At 45.3% G+C, this 14600-nt stretch overlaps 1 protein-coding gene across 3 annotated transcripts in view; it reads left to right on the top strand.

Annotated features, from left to right (window-relative positions):
- NBEAL1 (neurobeachin like 1) overlaps positions 1-14600 on the top strand; it is a 273447-nt gene that overhangs the window by 205734 nt on the left and 53113 nt on the right. For all 3 annotated transcript variants that reach the window (XM_056534118.1, XM_056534117.1, XM_056534119.1), the window contains one exon: positions 3845-3993. In XM_056534118.1, the coding sequence (XP_056390093.1) occupies positions 3845-3993 (149 nt within the window). The remainder of the gene's footprint in view (positions 1-3844; positions 3994-14600) is intronic.

Here is a 14600-nt window from a genome sequence, read left to right on the forward strand (position 1 = left end):
TGCCATGTTTGCTATTGATTCTGACATCTAAGTGGTTAATTGGCCAGCATCAAATCTAGGTTATTTGTTACATTCATTTGCAACTAAAAGCTAGCCCACATGTGGCATACCACAATTGTTATGTGCTTTTAAGCACATTTTCTGCAACCCAGATGAACTCAATGAGACAGGATAATAGACTGCTCTACAAAGTATTAGATCAACATCATATAGAATATACAGTTCTAGTGCACCAGTTCACAAAAAGGATGCCCTGATACTGGACAAAGTGTAACTACAAAAACATGTTTTTATGTGTATATGTTTACTGTACAGTCTTTTCATTAAGAGTAGGGTGCACCTATTCGTCTGGAGAAGGGGAAAAAATTGTCTCCATAGGCAGTGGCAAGGCTTTTTTTTTGTGTGTGAATAGACCACTTTACTATCTAATTTTAGATGATTTCTTAGGCCAAAACAATTGAAATCTACTGTATAAAACCCTTGTTTTGAATGATTCCACATGCATGTCTGAATTTTCCATTGTAGGGAAGATTGTAGTGTTTTTTTTTTCCCCTTTTCCCTGTTTGCCTTCGCCTGAATCAGTACGGTATATGGAAATTATGTTCTCTGCCCTACCCTGGTTAAACATGAATGACATATATATATATTTTTTTCAAGTATTTATGGAGGGTTTTGTCTGTAACTAGAAGTTATATGTCATTTATTAATGTTTGTTATTTATTTATTTATTTATTTTGCACAATGTAAATTTGAAATCTGTGGCAAAAAATAGGATGTTGATTTGATGTAACTTTCATGCAGATTACTATGTGGAATCTAAATCAATTTCATATGAACATGTCCTCAAAGGGGTACTACAGTGGAAAACATTTATTTTATTTTATTTTTTCAAATCAACTGTTGTCTGAAAGTTAAACAGATTTGTAAATTAGCAATAGAACAACAGAAGCCAGAGGTAAAAGTAATTTCACCTTTATTTCATCCAGGTTAAAACATTGACATGGAATAGTCTCAGGAACATCGATAATGAGAAAAAACTCAGGAAACGCTCGGCATGACGTGTTTCAGGTCATGTGACCTTTCATCAAATGCATGATATGAAGTGGAGAGGTGTGGAATTATATAGGGCTAAATGGAACAGTTGTGCTTGTAGCAACTGGGGGTTTAACCCTAATGGTTCCAAAGCCTAATCCATCTATCCACTGAAAATCATGGCTAAAGCATGACAGAATGCTCCATTATGGAACCATAGAATACAAGCTCAGTAATAGAAAGAAACAAAACAAGGAAAAAAGCATAATATGACTCATAATAACATATACATCTAATAATGCAAAATAACATCTGGTCTTAAATTAAGACCAGACGGCTGGAACGTATGCAACGAGTAACTCCAAAAGACCTCTCTATTTGATACGATCTCCTCCCCTTTCTGGTAGCTGAACAATCTCAGTACCATAAAATTGAAAATCTGAACTGTCACCGGAGTATACAGTTCTAAAATGTTTCGAGACATTAGAAGAATTTGTATATGTTGTGCTATGTACACCTCTCAAGTATTCCTGGATCCTTTTCTTCAATGGCCTTTTTGTACACCCAATATAGGAGATATTGCAACTTTTGCAGCATATCCTATATACGACATATGTAGACTGGCAATTAATGAATTGCTGTATAGCAAAAGTTTTGGATTCAGTCACATTGATGGTGGTAGTTTTAACCACGTATTCACATACAACGCAACTCGCTTGACCATGTTTGAAAAATCCTCATAGACAACCAAGAGGAATGGGCATTAGAACGGGAAAATGGAAGGGCACTAGGAGATAACAGATTGGCTAGATTCGGGGCCTGTCTACTAGAGAAATTAACCCCCAATTGGAGTAGCAGATTTGTGCCAGAAATGTGTAAAAAAAACAAACAAATTTTTACACACTCCTGGCACAAATCTACTACTCCATATTTGGATATTCTCTTACAAGCCAAAGAGGGATGTGGTCACACTACCCCATAAGGGAAGCCTACTTCGGGTAACACCATCCTCCGGGCCGAGTCATGCCATCCCAAACATATGGTTCTTGCCATCCCTGTTGGTGAGCTGACTCAAGCCCGGAGGAATTGTTAATCCGAAGATGCTTACCAAGCCAAATTGGACACGGTATGTCACCGGTTGCATGATAGAGGTTATCAGCCCTGGTCCCTGAATAGACCAAAATGCAAAGTTCAGCTTAAACCTAGGAAAGACCTCCTCACTGTTAAACCACAACAATCCTCCCTGCTGCCCTCCCCATTTTAGCAGACTTTTGTCACTACATACAGTTTGGAATTCAACAATATTAAAAGTATCATAGCAAAGTTCTTGCCAGTATTACAAGATCCTGTACTAAACAAATACTTACAATTTGGAGTTAATTTCTCTAGTAGACGGGTCCCTAATCTCCTAGTGCCCTTCCATCTTCGCGTAGTTCTAATACCCATTCCTCTTGGTTGTCAATGAGAGGATTTTTTAAATGTGGTCAAGTGAGGTGCGTTGAATGGGATTACGCGGTTAAGACTACCACCATCAATGTGACTGAATCCAAAACTTTTACTGTACAGCAATTCATTAATTGCCAGTCTACATATGTCATATATAGGGTATGCTGCAAAAGTTGCAATATCTCCTATATCGGCAGTACAAGAAGGCTATTGAAGAAAAGATCCAGAAACACTTGAGAGGTGTACATAGCACAACATATACAAATTCTTCTAATGTCTCGAAACATTTTCGAACTGTATAGTCAAGTGACACTTCGAATTTTCAATTTTATGATATTTAGGTAGACCAGCTACCAGAAAGGGGAGGAGATTGTATCAAAATCCTGCATAATTAGAGAGGTTTTTTGGATTTACTCGTTGCATAAGTTCCAGCCGTATGGCCTTAATTTCAGATCAGATGTTATCTTGCATTATTAGACGAATACGTTATGTGTCATATTATGCTTTTTTCCTTGTTTTTGTTTCTTTCTATTACTGAGCTTGTATTCTATGGTTCCATTATGGAGCATTCTGTCATGCTTTAGCCATAATTTTAGGGGATAGGCGGATTAGGCTTTGGAACCATTAGGGTTAAACCCTCAGTTGCTACTAGTACACCTCTTAAATTTAGCCCTATATAATCCCACACCTCTCCACTACCTATCATGCATCTGATTAAATAAAGGTGAAATTACCGCTGGCTTCTGTTGTTCTATTGCTACTATTGGAGGCTCCTTGCCGTGTGGAGGACTGAGTCGTGCTGACTGCTTCTTGCACCACACATGAACAGATTCAGCTGCTGTATACTGCAGAGGAAGTTGAGTTGTTGTTTTCGGTCTGACCACAGTGCTCTCCGCTGACATCACTATCCATGTCAGGAACTGTCCAGAGCCGGAGAGGTTTGCTATGGGGATTTACTCCGGTTCTGGACAGTTCCTGACACAGACAGAGGTGTCAGCAGAGAGCACTGTGGTCAGACAGAAAACAACAACTCCACTTCCTCTGTAGTATACAGCAGCTGATAAGTGCTGGAAGGATTAAGATTTTTAAATATAAGTAATTTACAAATCTGTTTGCTTTCTGGAGCCAGCTGATATGAAAAAAAATGTTTTCCACCGGAGTACCCCTTTAAGGCTATTAATGGCTATTAAAATAATATATAGGAGGAGGTACATCTAGAGTTTATTGATTCCTATTTTTTGTATTCAGTATATTTTAAAATAACTATGGGATCAACCCAGTGCATTTAAACTGTCCAATAAATAATCTGCATGTTTACTCTTTAAAAATTAAATGTAAGTTAAATTAAATTTTATGGTTATTTAAGAAATGAAAAAGAAGAACAAAGTCAGAAGGAGAAAACAGTTCTATCCGAAGACTGCGAGCTTATCACTCTAATGGATGTTATTTCTGGCCGTTTAGAAGTTACCACTCAGCATATTTATTTCTATGATGGAAGCACTGAAAAAGAGGAAGGTAAAACTATGCTGTCCTGATATTGAAATTGAGAATGAAAGCTGAAAATGTAATCGTGTAAGATTTCAACAACTGAATGTTGAAGAAGTAATAGTAGTAAGAGAAGGTCTTTGGTGGGGTGCGGTGGGGGGGGCAGTACCAATACCAATTTTTACTTTTATTTTGACTTAAAAATAAGAAATAACTGGTACTCAACTGCCTCATTTCCCCACCTCTCCTTCTGCTTCTGTATATTTTTAACCCCTTAAGGACACAGCCCATTTTAGCCTAGAGGACACTGCTCATTTTTATGTTTTTTTTCTATCCTCGCCTTTAAAGATACATAACGCTTTTATTTTCCCATCCACAGAGCCATGTAGTTACACCATACAGTATACCATAAAATGTATGGCAAAATCAAAATATTACACACACACACACACACACACATACAATTTAGCGACTTTTGTGGGGGTCCATTTGTACGCAGTGCATTTTAAGGTTGAACTGACATGTTACACATGTTATCTGTACTCTGTGGGTCAATAAGCAAAACCCATGTTTGCATGCTTTTCTATTATAATACAGTGGTCCCTTAAGTTACAATATTAACTGGTTCTGGGATGACCATTGTATAACCATTGTATGTTGGGAACACAACTCTCTGGAAACCTGGTAATTGGTTCCAAAGCCCCAAAATGTCATCCTAAAATAGGAAACAAAAGAAAAATAAGTACCGTATTTATTGGCATATTACAGGCACTGGTGTATAACACGCACACTCATTTTCACAAAATTTGAGGAAAATAAATAAATGTGAATAAATGACTTTGAAGCTCTGAACTTTATGCCTCATCATCCCCCCAACTTTGATTCCCCCTGCACCTCAGTTTGCCCCCTCCACCCCTTTTTATCAGCCCCTGTGCCACATTCCCCCCCCCCTCATCCCCTGTGTGCCTCCTTTCCCCTATGATTCCCCCTGCTCATAATTTCCCCCCTGCTCATAATTTCCCCCTGCTCATAATTTCCCCCCTGCTCATAATTTCCCCCCTGCTCATAATTTCCCCCCTGCTCATAATTTCCCCCCTGCTCATCATTTCCCCGCTGCTCATCATTTCCCCGCTGCTCATCGTTTCCCCGCTGCTCATCATTTCCCCGCTGCTCATCATTTCCCCGCTGCTCATCATTTCCCCCCTGCTCATCATTTCCCCCCTAGTGCATCATTTCCCCCCCTAGCGTATCATTTCCCCCCTAGCCCATCACTTCCCCCCTAGCCCATCACTTCCCCCCTAGCCCATCACTTCCCCGCTAGCCCATCACTTCCCCGCTAGCCCATCACTTCCCCGCTAGCCCATCACTTCCCCGCTAGCCCAATCATTTCCCCCTTAGCGCATCATTTCCCCCCTAGCGCATCATTTCCCCCCTAGCGCATCATTTCCCCCCTAGCGCATCATTTCCCCCCTAGCGCATTATTTCCCCCCTAGCGCATTATTTCCCCCCTAGTGCATTATTTCCCCCCTAGCGCATCATTTCCCCCCTAGCGCATCATTTCCCCCCTAGCGCATCATTTCCCCCCTAGCGCATCATTTCCCCCCTAGCGCATCATTTCCCCCCTAGCGCATCATTTCCCCCCTAGCGCATCATTTCCCCCCTAGCGCATCATTTCCCCCCTAGCGCATCATTTCCCCCCTTGCGCATCATTTCCCCCCTTGCGCATCATTTCCCCCCTTGCGCATCATTCCCCCCCCCCTTGCGCATCATTACCCCCCTAGCGCATCATCACCCCCCTCTGACTCATCATTACCCCCCCTCTGACTCATCATTACCCCCCCTCTGACTCATAATTATCCCCCCCTCTGACTCATCATTACCCCCCTGCTCATAATCCTCCCCTGCTCATTGTTCCCCCTCTCCCCCTGCTTTTTCTATTTTTCATATTTCCTTACTTGGCCACGCTCCGGCAGGCTCAGGTAATGCTGCGGGTCTTGTGGGCTGTGTGGATAGTAAGGTATGACGAGTGACGTCTCCTGCCGGCTCCTCTGCGCGGCGGCAGGGATGTAATTCTCTGCAGCTGCCGCTGGTCAGAGTGGCAGCAGCGCTGGCTTCTTGTTAAAGTTTAGCAGCCCAGCCACGGCCACTTTAGAACAGTCACCCGCGGCGACTGCAGGAAATGAGGATTGATGTCCCTGACGTTGTGCAGAGGAGCAGACAGGAGACGTCACTCGTCATACTATGCGCACAACCCACAAGACCTGCCGCATTACCTGAGCCTGCCGGAGCACGGCCAGGTAAGGAGACATGAAAAACATTAATATCAGGAGGAGTGTCAGGGCCCGCAGGAGCTACCGCTGGTCACTGTTTTAAAGTTGCTGCGGCCAGACTGCTGATCTTTAACAAGCAGCCGGCGCTGCGGCCACTTTAAATCAGTGACCAGAACATTTATCGGGGTAAAACACGCAGGCAGGCTTTTTGTCCTAAATTTAGGTTTTAAAAGTATGTTATATGCCAATAAATACGGTAGATAACTGATAAACATGAAACAAGTCCTTAAAGTAAGAAATACCTGCTTGAAGCTATAAATCACTGTCTTTGTAGAGGACATGAGCGTCTTCAGGGTTTTGTACAGTACACACAGTGGGGGAGACTTATCAAAACCTTTGTATAGAAATAGTTGAACAGCTGCCCATAGCAACTAATCAGATTGCTATTTTTAATTATTAAGAAGTCCTCTGAAAAATGAAAAAAGCAATCTGATTGGCTGCACTGGGCAACTAGTCAACTTTTCCTCTACACAGGTTTTGATAAATCTCCCCCAGTGTTCCAAAATAGTAAAATGGAGCTGCCCTCACCTAGTATCTAGAGGAGCTGCTAATCCTGGCAGAGTTAAAGAGTAATACAGAACATGAATACCTCCCTGTACTGTGTGGGGGGGGTGCACTACCAGACAGCCAGTCAGTGAATGCACTTCAGTAATACAGGGGTTTTACCAGTTAAATTGCAGTTTGTTCAGTTCTTCCAGCAATTGACACTCTTTGATCTGGACTGGCCGTATCATTGTATGTTGATTATTGGAAGGTTTCAAGTTACAATCGTCCAGAAAAGCCCATTGTATGCTAAAGGCCATTTTAAGTTGAGGAAACTCACCCCAGAACCTGAGAGCCAAAGGGCAAGACCACCATATATGATAAGGAGAGCCTAAATCAGAACATCCCCGAATGCAAAATGGTGATACAGTAGGGAAGATTGCATGTAACCTGGTTGGTACTTAATAAGCCTGGTGTAGTATTTTCAAGGCCGTCTCAGTCAACGCCACCTGCCAGTTCCCCTTACTTAGAGTAGACCATGCTTTACTCCATTGTGAGGGGGATAAATGGATATTTAAAAAAGAGCAGATCGACTTAAAGGTAGTGAGGACCACATTAATGGAGACAGTAACACATTCCCCTTGTGGGAATGCTTAGCAAAAGTTGGGCCATTCAGGATGCCGATAATATTTTACTAGGTTAGGGACGGAGACCCCCAAATCGCTGGGCCCCCCCCCCCCCCCCCCCCCCCGCGGTCTCTCTGTACAGGGCCCCGGCTTGCTGTCCAGATTGCGCGTGTTGACCACCGCACGAAGTGGTGGCCGACACGCCCCCTCAATACAACCCTATGGCAGAGCCGGAGATTGCCGAAGGCAGCGCTCAGGCTCTGCCATAGAGTTCTATTGAGGGCTTCATGCGGTGGTCAACACGCCCCCTTCCTGCAGGCTGTCGGGGCCCCGTACAGGAGATCGCGGGGGGCCCCAGCGGTCGGACCCCTCGCGATCTGAAACTTATCGCCTATCCTTAAGATGGGGGATAAGTTTTTCTCCACTGGATATCTCCTTTAATGTCTGTTGTCTTCACTCGTATTGGTAAAATACGTAACAAATATAATTGTTTGGGCAAGACTACCATTTTATTCGTATGCACTCTCCTAACCAAGTAAGGTGAGGAATGTCCCACCCGTGTTAATCCTCTAGGAAAGTCCTGAATAGCAGGAGGTAGTTCAGATTTTGAAGAGCCGAAATAGAATTTGAGAGAGATTTCCAAATAAGGGATACACTAAGATACCTACCTGACCTGGAATTTCTCTGCTATGGAGTGCTCTGTACACTCTTGTGGGTTTTGCAATACATCACCTCCAATTTAGAAAAATTAATCTGGATTAATTGTGGACTAATAAAGCAAAGATATTGTTGGGATTATCTTGTATAAGGATTTTGAGGGGTTCGATTGCAAGGGCAAAAGTGGGAATCCTTGTCGCATTCCCCTCGCATTCCATATAGGAGTGGGGTGTTGTGGTAGAAGTTTGAGGAGGGCTGGAGGGGTAGAGTAAAGAAGTCATAGTGCAGTTGCAAAAGGACCTCTGATCCTAAAACTTTCAAAAGCCCACTCAATATCGAGACCCAACAATGTCACAGGAGTGGTTGTGCAGAAAGACCAGTAGACTATTTTCAAGATTTTACAGATGTTGTCATGTGCTTGATGGCCCATGATAAAACCCACAAAAGATGGTAGGGCTGCATTCAGTTTTTTTGCTAAGACTACCATAAAGAGTTTTGTGTCTACATGTGTTCAGTTCTGCTCAGCAGAGATAGTAGTACAAGCAGTGTTAGTTAGGTAAGTATGGAGATCAACATCCAAAACAGAGGATGGAGCTGAATGATGTTTGCCACAATAGTCATGGACTATAGATTAGATGTGATTAGGAGGAAGGTGGTCTGGTTCTGGTCTGATCTAGACTTTTTGAACCCTGTTGATCACCTACTGACACTTTAGCATTAAGGCTAACAAACGATCAGGCTTGTTAGCCTATAGTGCGCAAGTGAATACATTTTTTTATCCCCGCTGAGTGCCATTAAATTCCATCTAGGTATCAGCCAGGCGTAAATCCTTAAAGGGTAGCTCCCACCATCCTATATATTTTTTTTTCTGTCCCGGCCTATTTCCCATCTCTCCCTAACCCCCTTCCTGCTTTTATTTTTACTATATTAAAAAAAGGTCTTTTTGTCTGCCTGGTAGTGTGCTCACTACCAGGCAAACTTTCCCAGCAGGCAGACGTCACTGATGCCTGCTGGGGCCGGCACTTCCGCCCTTAATTCACTATACAGGGTGCCTCCAGCTGTTTCACCACTACAACTCCCAGCTTGCCCTGACATCTATTGGCTGTCAGGGCATGATGGGAGTTGTAGTGGGGAAACAGCTGGAGGCACCCTGTGTTGAAAACAATAAGTTAGGGCCATTGGCGCAGCGCTACCCCGTTCCCTCCAGTGCTAAGCCGCCCCCCCCTCCCCCCCGCAACCCCCGTGTTGAAACCCCGATCCCCGCAACCCCGTGTTGAAACCCCAAGCCCCGCTCTCCCCGCAACCCCCGTGTTGAAACACGATCCCCATACGTACAAACTGCAGAGTCCAGCAGCATCAGCAGTATGCAGGGGCCGTATCAGTGGTGTGGTGCGAGAGGAATGGCCGGCGTCTGTGGCCAGGAAGCCAATGCGCTCGCTCCCTGCCTGTCTGATTGACAGGCAGAAAGCAAGAACAGGCTGAATGAATTAGGACCGATGCCCGGCCGGCATCAGTCCGAATTCAGGCGTGACGTCACGCCAGCCTGCAGCCGGCGACTAGGAGGGAGACCCCTAGTGGCCGGTTTTCAAACGTTAATTTAAACATTTTAATAAAAAAAAAAAAATAATGAAAATATATTAGAGATATGTTGTAGTACATATGTACTACAACCTATCAAAAAAAAAAATTGTTGATGACAGTGCCCATTTAAAACACCATACTGTAGAGGCTCAAACCAATTTTCCATTTTGGACAAGGTTAAAATCCCTACACCATAACTGATGATCATATTGAAGCCCACCCACTAATTGACCCATCTTACAGAAACAAATTGGAGGGGGTCCTCAGTGGGGGCATATGTACTATCAACATACAGTACCTTATGTAGGGTGCCCACCTCCATAAAAAATAAATTTTGTATAAAATGGTTACCACCTCTCTGCTCTTAGTACCATAAAACACTATGTATGATGGCATCAGATCTCAGGAGAATTGCACATAAACTGAAGGTTAAAATGGAATGGTATCTCTGTTATGCTTTCTGTAGCGCAAGCATGATAGGTCTCATTATATGCCTCCTTTCCAGGCTGGAGGGTGCAACATCTGAATAGAGATGCGTGGAAGGTGGCATATTGGGTAGCATAGTAACATAGGTTATAAGGTTGAAAAAAGACCAGAGTCCATCAAGTTCAATCTATATCCCTAATGAGTCCCTACTGAGTTGATCCAGAGGAAGGCAAAAAACTTTCATTCTAGCTTTAAAAATTCCTTCCCGACTCCATTATGGCAGTCAGAATAAATCCCTGGATAAACCTTCTGTCCCTATAAATCTAGAATCCATAACCTGTAATGTTATTATTCTGCAACCAGGCCCCTTTTGAACTCTTTTACCGAGTTCACCATGACCACCTCCTCAGGAAGAGAGTTCCACAGTCTCACTGTTCTTACAGTAAAGAACCCGCATCTGTGCTGGTTTAGAAACCTTCTTTTCTCTAAATGTAGAGCAAGCATGTCAAACTCAAAGGCTAACATGGGCCAAAAAAAAACAAGGTTTAAGTTTATGTGGGCCGCATAAAAAGTATAGCTCCCCCACATTAGGTGCAGTACAGTTCCCCCACATTAGGTGCAGTACAGTTCCCCCACATTAGGTGCAGTACAGTTCCCCCACATTAGGTGCAGTACAGTTCCCCCACATTAGGTGCAGTACAGTTCCCCCACATTAGGTGCAGTACAGTTCCCCCACATTAGGTTGGCAGTATAGTTCCCCACATTAGGTGAAGTACATTCCCCCACATTAGGTTGGCAGTATAGTTCCCCCACATTAGGTGCAGTACAGTTCCCCCACATTAGGTGCAGTACAGTTCCCCCACATTAGGTGCAGTACAGTTCCCCCACATTAGGTTGGCTGTATAGTTCCCCCACATTAGGTTGGCAGTATAGTTCCCCACATTAGGTTGGCAGTATAGTTCCCCACATTAGGTTGGCAGTATAGTTCCCCATATTAGGTTGGCAGGATAGTTCCCCACATTAGGTGCAGAACAGTTCCCCCACATTAGGTGCAGAACAGTTCCCCCACATTAGGTGCAGAACAGTTCCCCCACATTAGGTGCAGTACAGTTCCCCCACATTAGGTGCAGTACAGTTCCCCCACATTAGGTGCAGTACAGTTCCCCCACATAAGGTGCAGTACAGTTCCCCCACATTAGGTGCAGTACAGTTCCCCCACATTAGGTGCAGTGTAGTTCCCCCACATTAGGTGCAGTGTAGTTCCCCCACATTAGGTGCAGTGTAGTTCCCCCACATTAGGTGCAGTACAGTTCCCCCACATTAGGTGCAGTACAGTTCCCCCACATTAGGTGCAGTATAGTTCCCCCACATTAGGTGCAGTACAGTTCCCCCACATAAGGTGTAGTATAGTTCCCCACATTAGGTGTAGTATAGTTCCCCACATTAGGTGCAGTACAGTTCCCCCACATTAGGTGCAGTACAGTTCCCCCACATTAGGTTGGCAGTATAGTTCCCCACATTAGGTGCAGTACAGGTCCCCCCACATTAGGTGCAGTACAGTTCCCCCACATTAGGTGCAGTATAGTTCCCCCACATTAGGTGCAGTATAGTTCCCCCACATTAGGTGCAGTATAGTTCCCCACATTAGGTGCAGTATAGTTCCCCACATTAGGTGCAGTATAGTTCCCCACATTAGGTGCAGTACAGTTCCCCCACATTAGGTGCAGTACAGTTCCCCCACATTAGGTGCAGTACAGTTCCCCCACATTAGGTTGGCAGTATAGTTCCCCACATTAGGTTGGCAGTATAGTTCCCCCACATTAGGTTGGCAGTATAGTTTCCCCACATTAGGTGCAGTATAGTTCCCCACATTAGGTGCAGTATAGTTCCCCACATTAGGTGCAGTATAGTTCCCCCCCCCATTAGGTGCAGTATAGTCCCCCCCCCCCCCATTAGGTGCAGTACAGTTCCCCCACAGACATTCTGCCTTCAGCCATATACAGTGTTTGGCTGGAGGCTGTATGCCTGTTTACTGCCCCACTTCAGTGTTCCGACCACCACTCCTCCGGTTCGGGGTCACGATCTACTGCTATGGCCTATGGGCCATAGCAGTAGGTCCCGGGACCGGAGGAGCGGTCGGAACACCGAAGATGACGTTCTGGTGAGTTACCATACCCGCGCGTCCTCCTCACTGCTCCGCTCTGCTCTTCTCCTATGGGCGCACGCATGGGACGTCCATGATGTCCCTGCGTGCGCTACCTCCCGGCGGCCCCTGCGTTTTTAAAGTTAACGCAGGGCCACAGAGAGGTAACCGGGGCATCCTTGTGTCGTGAAAAGATTTTTCGGGACACAGGGATGCCCCAAATGTGATGGGGGCCCCCTGCGGGCACTGGGCCCGGAGCAAGCGCTCCAGGAGCACCGATGATGATCCGGCCCTGAGCAGAGCAATGAATATCTTTGCCGGGCCTCAAAATTATTTATTGAGGGCCGCATGTTTGACACCCATGATGTAGAGGATGCCCCCTTGTTATAGATACAGCCCTGGGTATAAATAGGTCATGGGAGAGATCTCTGTACTGCCCCCTGATATATTTATACATAGTTATTAGGTCACCCCTAAGCCTTCTTTTTTCTAAACTAAATAACCCTAATTCTGATCTTTCTGGGTACCGCAGTCCTCCCATTCCCCGTATTACTCTGGATGCCCATCTTTGAACCCTCCCACTCACTATATCTTTCTTGTACACTGGTGCCCAGTGTTATACACCATATTCTATGTGTGGTCATACTAGTGATTTGTACAGCGGTAGAATTATTTCCTTGTCATGGGCATCTATGCCCCTATTAATGCACCCCATGATTTTATTTGCCTTGGCAGCAGCTGCCCGACACTGGTCACTACAGCTAAATTTACTGTTAACTAAAACTCCCAAGTCCTTTTTCACATCAGTCGTCCCAAGTGTTCTCCCATTTAATACATAATCCCAGCCTGGATTTTTCCTCCCCATGTGCATAACCTTACATTTATCAGTGTTGAACCTCATCTGCCATATCTCAGCCCAAATCTCCAACCTATCCAGATACATGTAACAGTGCACTGTCCACTATTATGTTAACCATTTTACAGAGTTTAGTATCATCTGCAAAGATTGCTACTTTACTATTCAACCCCTCTACAAGGTCATTATAAATATATTAAATAGAATAGGACCCAAGACTAACCTCTGTGGTACCCCACTAGTAACAGTCACCCAATCAGAATTAGTACCACTGTTTCCTATCACTGAGCCAGTTACTTACCGTATATACTTGAGTATAAGCCGTCCCGAGTATAAGCCGAGACCCCTAATTTCAACCCAAAATCCCAGGAAAAGTTATTGACTTGAGTATAAGCCTAGGGTGGGAAATAAATCATCCCCCCCTGTCATCATCCAGACCCCCGTCATTAACATCCTCATCATCATCACCGCCTGTCATCATCCAGACCCTCATCATCATCACCTGTCATCATCCCCTTGTCATCATCACACACATCCCCCCTTCATCATCCCCTTGTCATCATCCCCACCCCCCTTCATCATCCCCTTGTAATCATCCCACCCCCCCCCTCATCATCCCCTTGTCATCATCCCCACCCCCCTTCATCATCCCACACCCCCCCGTCATCATCCTCATGTCATCATCCCACACTCCCCCTTCATCATCCTCTTGTCATCATCCGCCCTCAGTGGTCTTCAACCTGCGGACCTCCGGAGGTTTCAAAACTACAACTCCCAGCAAGCCCGGGCAGCCATCGGCTGTCCGGGCTTGCAGGGAGTTGTAGTTTTGAAACCTCCGGAGGTCCGCAGGTTGAAGACCACTGCGGCCTTCGACATCATCCAGCCCCCTCTCACCCCCCTTTAGTTCTGTACAGTACTCACCTCCGCTCGGCGCTGGTCCGGTGCTGCAGGGCTGTCCGGAGAGGAGGTGGACCGGTGGGATAGTGGTTCCGGGCTGCTATCTTCACCGGGGGCGCCTCTTCTCCGCGCTTCCGGCCCGGAATAGAGGCGTTGCCTTGACAATGACGCAGAAGTACGTTGGCAATGAACGTACCTCTGCGTCGTTGTCAAGGCAACGTGACTATTCTGGGGCCGGGCCCGAAGCGCTTAGAAGAGGCCTCCCCGGTGAAGATAGCAGCCCGAAACCACTATCCCACCGGACCACCTCCTCTCCGGACAGTCCTGCAGCACCGGACCAGCGCCGAGCGGAGGTGAGTACTGTACAGAACTAAAGGGGGGTGAGAGGGGGCTGGATGATGTCGAAGGCCGATGGCTGCCCGGGCTTGCTGGGAGTTGTAGTTTTGAAACCTCCGGAGGTCCGCAGGTTGAAGACCACTGCGGGTGGAGAGTTCACTCGAGTATAAGCCGAGGGGGGTGTTTTCAGCACGAAAAAACCTGCTGAAAAACTCGGCTTATACTCGAGTATTTACGGTACCAACTTGCACACATTTTCCCCCAGACCAATCCTTCTCATTTTATGCACCAACTTTTTATGT

Source organism: Hyla sarda, chromosome 8, assembly GCF_029499605.1.
Source record: "Hyla sarda isolate aHylSar1 chromosome 8, aHylSar1.hap1, whole genome shotgun sequence".
Lineage (NCBI taxonomy): Eukaryota > Metazoa > Chordata > Amphibia > Anura > Hylidae > Hyla > Hyla sarda.